Here is a 6,820-nt window from a genome sequence, read left to right as displayed (position 1 = left end):
TAACATGAAATCATATAAAACCCATAAGAAAGTCGGAATCTAACAGTACTTTGTATTTAAATGGATCGCACTCCTAGGAGAGAGGTATTGTCAATAAATTTGGTATTTAAAAAAAAAAACATTACTCCTATCCTAAACCCAGCTGCCAACCATGATGGTTCCTTGCAAGTGTGGCTTTCACTGCCTAACATGACTCAGCACTATGATAACAAACATGCTCTGACTAAAGCCACAGAGCATTTGGTGTAGAGTATTAGGAACTGTCAAAGATTTGGGTACATAAATACAAGGTTTGTCGACAAAGATGCTGCTGATGATAGCTAGCTACAAAGAACAAACTTATTATCTGTGAGCAGATCCTAAGCCTCTAATTATTTTATACTCCATAGTCTTAATCAAAAACATTCCCACCGAATACTAATGGGATTATGGGAGTACAATCAGGAACTGCCTTTATTTGGAACCAAAGCATAAAGCAGACTTAGGGTTAATAATTTATACACACATAAGTATATTTCGAATCCAATTGGTCAAAAGTGCAGGCATAGGATAGGATTTTAGACCGTCCACTTTAAGGGCTCATTTCACCATTTCATTTTACTTTCTTCATATATGGTGCCCCACATAAAGACCTACAATGCATATAATTTTTGGCTATTTTAACCGGCAATCAGACTATTAAGATCATTTATACATTATAGAGAGGACTTGGTATTTATGTCAGCCACGTGATGGAGCGCACATAAGATTATTATAATCTAACCCGAGATATACCCAAGATTTAATCTAATATTACGGCCTTCTTCATGTCAAAGAAATAGTTTGTCCATTGTATGTTATAATAATATATATTCTTGTGAAATTCATTACATTATAGTAGATTTCTTTTTTATTTATTTATTAAAGTCCGACACGGTTCACCTTTCAGATAAATCCTGCTCAACTGTCTCCATGTTCAATTGAAGCCCATTTTTCACCAAGAGTTGATTTCTATTTGCTAAAAAGGGGAAATAGTATTTCCAGAACAAGTTGCCACACTTTTGCTAAGTTGGGAATAGTACGCTATAATATATGGTTGTGCTCTTTGCACATATATATGGTGGAATCATTATTTACCAGCTGACTGAAACTTAAAGTGAAAAACTTGACAACACAACACAACACAAACAAAGCCTGCCCAAAATATCATCCCAACCCAAAAAGAACAGAGAAAAAGAACACTTGACTGTGCCACTTTAAAAACTCTGAGAGCTTTCAAACCAGGTAAGTTGGGCTGCCCAATTAGGGTTCAGAATTTATTCAGTTCAGATTAATTATTTAGCATCATGGAATGCCATGTTTATCAATTCAAATGAAAATTTGGAAGAATCCCACCACCCACTCAGAGCATAAACAAGTTATGTTAGCTTAGAAGACTTGTTCTACAACTAGACATCTGCAGTGGAGTGTGGTTGGTTAATGGTCACTAGATTAAATCTTATCAGACAGAAAAAGAAGGGGAGGCAGAAAAAAAAAAAAAAAAAGAGAAAGGCGAAATGGACACATCACCACCATCATTACAATCATCACTTACCAGCCCACAGACCCAACCTAAATTCCAAACAATTCTCCCCCCCTCTTTACCTTTTTCTTCAACCTTCTTCTCTTCCCTACCTTTTCCCTCCTTTTTCCAACCCTCCCTCCCTTGCTTCCACCTCCCTACACACTACTCTACACCTCATCTCTCTCTCTCTCTCTCTCTGGTGTACTTATACTTTATAAGTAATATATATTTAAGTGCATGACAATTGACAAAGGGTACAAAGACCCCTTCTTTTCAACAGCATCATTGAAGCTTCTCTAGTTTTAAGTATTATTTACTTCTCTTTCTTTCTTTCAACCCAAAGAAAAGGTAGAACAAGACTGGAGAAGGAGAAGAAGAAGAAGAAGTTGTCAAACAGAAGAAGAAGCAGAAGCCACCAAAGAGAATAGGAGAAGAAGCAGAAGACACCAAAGAGAAGAAAAAAAGGATGGTGATGAAGGGTGGAAGGTTTATTTATCCTTTAATTCTAGTCTTCTTCCTCCTATTGGGTCATTTCCTCTGTTCAGGTGACTTGCTTTGTCTTGTTTTGAACTTTGAGTTGCTTCTTTTCAATTTTATATCAGCATCTCTCATCTTCTTTTGTTAATATATTTTGTAATAATCTCATTAGCTTCTTTTTCTTTTTCTTTGTTTCTTTCTGCCTTTGACAAGTATATATATTTTTATTATTTTCTCTCTTCCCATCAACTTTCGGCGTACTAAAAATCTATGTGGGCATTGAGAATCTCCTCTTTTTTTTGTTGGTGTCTGAGTTTGGATTGAAATTCTGATGAATATGTATATGTAATTTTTCTTGCTCAGAATTTTGTCATTTCAAATGCTGTTCTTGCTCTGTATTCTTAATAATCTACATCCAAAAATCTATTGCTTTACAATGTTGCACATCCAAACATCTCATCTTTCTTTCTTTCTTTCTTTCTTTCTTTCTTTAAGGTATACATTTTATTTTGTGGATAAAATTTCATTTTCCCATTCTTCTAGATATAGTTTCTTTAAAGATGCTCTCTCTCTCTCTCTCTCTCTCTCTCTCTCTCTCTCTCTCTTCCTTTTTTCTTGTTCTTAATTTTCAAAATTTCAATGATGGTTCATGTTCAATTTAGCTTTTCCCTCTTCTTAGTTTTTCCTTATATTTCTTCCAAGAACATAGGTCCTTTGTGGAACAGGATGTCAGCTAACTTAGTTCAACATTTTGTTATCTTTTTATTGTTCCAGTTCTTTGAAGCAGTTACATGATTACATTTTGAAATTTGCAGTTTTTCAACTTGGTAAGACCCCATTTGGGTACCATATATTGGACAAAAGTCACTGAACTTTTCAGTTTTTTCTATTGACTTTAAAGTCCAAAAAGAACACTTTGCTTCCCTCTTACCAATCAATCGTTCAAATATACTAGGTTCGGTCGTCCATATGTGCAAAATCCATTGCGAAATATGATAACTTGTTGGTTCGTGAAAGTTTGAAACCATTTATATGGGTTGATGTTATTTTTTGAAATAAAGAACCACTACCCTAATCAGATTTGGCACCATTTTATTTCCATGTTCAAAAAGTGCAAAGTTGAAAAAAATAAAGCTTACTGTAGTTTTCATTTCTAGTACAGGTTTGAAGGTGACAAAAAAGGGAAAGAATATTGGGAATATGAAAGAACAAGACCATGAAAAGAGAAGGCTACAATTCACAAAAACTCCAATTTCTACCACCAAAAGGGACATCACAACTCCAATAACAACTGTTCCTACAATAACTCCAACCAATCCCACTTCATCAATACCAATTGTGAACCCAAATTCGGACCCAGATTCAACCTCTCCAGTCAGTGCAACCCCTAGCATGACCCCATTTTCTACAACACCATCATCCACTGGTTCAAGTTGGTGTGTTGCTAGCCAAAGTGCATCCCAAATGGCCCTACAAGTTGCTTTGGACTATGCTTGTGGCTATGGTGGCACAGATTGCTTAGAAATTCAGGCTGGTAGAAGCTGTTACAACCCAAACAATGTCAGGGATCACGCTTCTTTCGCGTTCAATAACTACTATCAGAAAAACCCAGTTCCAAATAGCTGCAATTTTGGTGGAACTGCTGTGATCACTAGCACTGACCCAAGTAACATACCATTTCTTCTGCCTTTTTTTTTTTATCTTCAAATTTTATTTATTTTCTTATTTTGCAACATTGTTTTTCAGGTACTGGGACATGTCAATATCCATCTACCAGGTAACTCTCTCATCCATCTCTGCTTTCTTGTGTTTGCTACCAAACTTGTTTAGGGAGAGTGAGATTCTTATCTGCAAATATGCATTTTGGGTTTTGCAGCACAAGTTCATCAGTCTTGAACACAACAAATACAAGTGGCTCAACTGTTTTTGGTGCTGAACCTTCTGGCCCTTCTACCTCAGCATCTGCAGCAGCTGCAAGCTCACATAGCCTTAGAAATATATTCATCATGGCCTGTTTAATTTTGTTCACAACATAAAGTCCCTATACAAACTTTTGTAGGTTAAAGTCCACTTCCCCCATGTAATCTACTGGTGAATGTGTTTAGAAGATAGTTTTTTTTGTCTTTTTTGGTCAGAATTTAGAGGATTATATGGAGTATATTATATATATACTAGTGGCTTTGTGATATGCCGCCGTAGTTTTGAATTGAGATGAATTTTGTAATTGATATGTCAATAAGGTTTTATTGATGAGAGTGAGAGTGACCCTTTCTTAACTAAAGAAAGAGAGACAGTAGAACATCAAGTGGTCGTGCCGGAGTGGTTATCGGGCATGACTAGAAATCATGTGGGCTTTGCCCGCGCAGGTTCGAATCCTGCCGACCACGTTTTTGTAGATGTATCTATAATTTTTTTTACTTTTTTTATTTTAGCCAATTAGCTGTTGGACTATTTGTAATTCATGGGATAAATTTTGATCGGTAGAGCAGCGGATGGGCTTGGTTTGTTTGAGCCCTCGTTTAGATATGGCTACACCTACACCACCTTCAAATAATCTTCCTCAACTAGGTCCCATTTGTGGTTCCACTTTCAAATAAACTTCTAGTTTAAAAAACTTATAATGAAATTAATTAATCACAGTTTGATACGTGTGTAAAATTGACTTATTAAAAGTTCGAAATAAAAGTTTATATACATGTCAAATTATAATTTATGTATAAAGAAAAATAGGCCGTTACATCCGAAAGAAGCCAAATATTGTACAAGTAATTTAGAAATTTACATTCATACTACACCACCAATTACATAAAGAAAAAGATTGTTGGGATTTGGGTACTGGTTTGCACTATCTAATCGATATCATTGACGCTTAGTCTAAGTTTTTGAATACGAGAATGATATATTGGTGATGAATTTGATATCTAATTATGACTAACCCTACTGTAATGTACAATCTTCATTATTTTAGACGTATTATTCTCCCATTGTAAAAATATCTTTGTAAATATTATTTGTGAAAGGCCAATCATTTTCCACATGGATGTCCACTTTTAATTATTATAGGAATGTGATCACATGCTTGGGATGGGGGACGCTAAACATATAGTACTACTAACCACTCATTTTGCATCTTTTTTCTATCATTTCATATATTCTCTCTACAATGGACGACCAACAATCCCCTCATCCATGGAAAACCAACAATCCCTCCTTCAACAAACAACCATTATGTTCATCATGCATCACACAATTCTGGTACTATCAACATCCTCGTTCGTTTCCTCTCAGTCTTCTTCATCGGACTTCTCGCATTATATATATATGCCAACCGCGAAGCATCCAAAGGCTTCGACATAACCATCATAAACGACATCAAAGACTCTGTTGCCGGCCGCCGCTTCCACCTCTTCTACGTCTCCAACGACAAAGCCACCCGCATTATCCTCGACACCAGTAATTTCGTCGAACACCTTCTTTACCCTGAAGCACATGCACAACCCAAGAAGCGCATAAACCATGTCGTTTTGAGGCTTTCCAGCCTGAACTCAACTTCCGACAACATAGGGGTTGTCGTTCACCACTCACCCAACAATGAAAATGACCATTTTGTCCTTGACAAAATCCCTTCAATCATGGATGACCAGCCCAATGCCCACGGTGCATTGGTCACTGCCATCCTACGTGGCATGCCACATGTATGGCTCTGGGACGGTGGGGCCCGTTGGAGCTTATAGATGGCATGGTGGAGTACACAAGAATGGTGGCTGAGCAAGGCTTATTTGGTGAGACGAAAAGCCACGGCATGAGCACCAAATTGCCGGGGTGTGACAATTTTTGGTGGAAGGACAAGGACCCTCGAGTGGTGGCACAAATGTTGAACTATTATGAGGGGCATAGCAAGGGGTTCATCCAACGGCTGACTGGAGCCATGAGAGAGAAGTGGCATGATCGGATGGTGGATGATGATGCATTGGGCATGCCATTGCAAAAATTTGTGTGGAACCTATAATTTTTCTAAGAACAGCTTCTTGAGAGTCGGTGGATTTAAATTTAGTGGTATTTGGTGCTGTAGCAATAATTTATAGTTGAGCTGTCACATTGTTGATTCATATTCCATAATGGACATTGACAATATTAGTTGATTTTTTTTGTCACAAAAAAAAAAAAAAAAAAAAAAAAAAAAAAAAAGCGGATTGAATCACATGGATATGTACTTTTTGCATCTTCCATTATCTGATCAATTGCTTCTCCATAATGATTAGGCCAGTGGGCCCAAGTGCTTGCTTCTTCTGTTTCTTTTTCAACTAAGAATTGCTTGCTAAAAGCATCTCCACGGATATGTCAAATGTAGAATGTTAAATTTGAATTTAATGGATTATGTGGTCATTTTCAAATTTAATGGATTATGTGGCAATTTGAAAATGACGAAAAAATTTAATTCCACCCGAAATGCTAAATATCATATTATTTTATTATATTTTTAAAAGCAAATGGGATCCATAAAATTTTAAAATAGAGTAAATAATAGTGAGGTCCATGACTGAAAAAATATTAAAATAATATTTGACATCAAGCATTTTGATATGTTATTTTTGACGTATCTCTTCCAGCTTTTAAATCCATATAGAATTTCACTACTCGGTTGGAGCAATTTTAACTCTTAATTTTTGTCATTTCATATCTACATGACAAATTGACATATAGTTGAAAATGCTCTAAGCTGTCTATTTATATAAACACCCAAGAATTAATTATCTTGGTTTCCCATAGAAAGCATGTATTAAATTAAATTAATTATGT

General features: G+C 36.1%; 2 protein-coding genes and 1 non-coding gene across 4 annotated transcripts; all 3 read left to right on the top strand.

Moving 5' to 3' along the window:
* Positions 1 to 1,617: 1,617 nt before the first annotated feature.
* On the top strand, positions 1,618 to 4,275 carry LOC110754882 (major pollen allergen Ole e 10-like). 2 transcript variants are annotated; one of them, XM_021956005.2, is made up of 4 exons: positions 1,618 to 2,088; positions 3,183 to 3,686; positions 3,767 to 3,797; positions 3,897 to 4,275. In XM_021956005.2, the coding sequence occupies exons 1-4, from the start codon at positions 2,010 to 2,012 to the stop codon at positions 4,054 to 4,056; spliced, it is 774 nt and encodes a 257-aa protein (XP_021811697.1). In that variant the 5' UTR covers positions 1,618 to 2,009; the 3' UTR covers positions 4,057 to 4,275. The 2 variants fall into 2 exon arrangements, with proteins under 2 accessions (XP_021811697.1, XP_088106183.1); XM_088250057.1 differs by having other exon boundaries at positions 3,178 to 3,686.
* Positions 4,276 to 4,325: 50 nt separating this feature from the next.
* TRNAS-AGA (transfer RNA serine (anticodon AGA)) lies at positions 4,326 to 4,407 on the top strand. The gene has a single exon. It is a non-coding gene; the product is annotated as a tRNA-Ser (tRNA).
* Positions 4,408 to 4,947: 540 nt separating this feature from the next.
* Positions 4,948 to 6,183, top strand: LOC110754903 (Plant basic secretory protein (BSP) family protein). Its single transcript, XM_021956026.2, is given in 4 exon segments — positions 4,948 to 4,967; positions 5,127 to 5,731; positions 5,734 to 6,008; positions 6,010 to 6,183. Coding segments are annotated over 4 exon segments (996 nt in total). The 3' UTR covers positions 6,106 to 6,183.
* Positions 6,184 to 6,820: the final 637 nt, after the last annotated feature.

Source organism: Prunus avium, chromosome 3, assembly GCF_965620075.1.
Source record: "Prunus avium chromosome 3, drPruAviu1.hap1.1, whole genome shotgun sequence".
Taxonomy (NCBI): domain Eukaryota; kingdom Viridiplantae; phylum Streptophyta; class Magnoliopsida; order Rosales; family Rosaceae; genus Prunus; species Prunus avium.
This window is presented reverse-complemented; position numbering and strand designations above follow the sequence as displayed.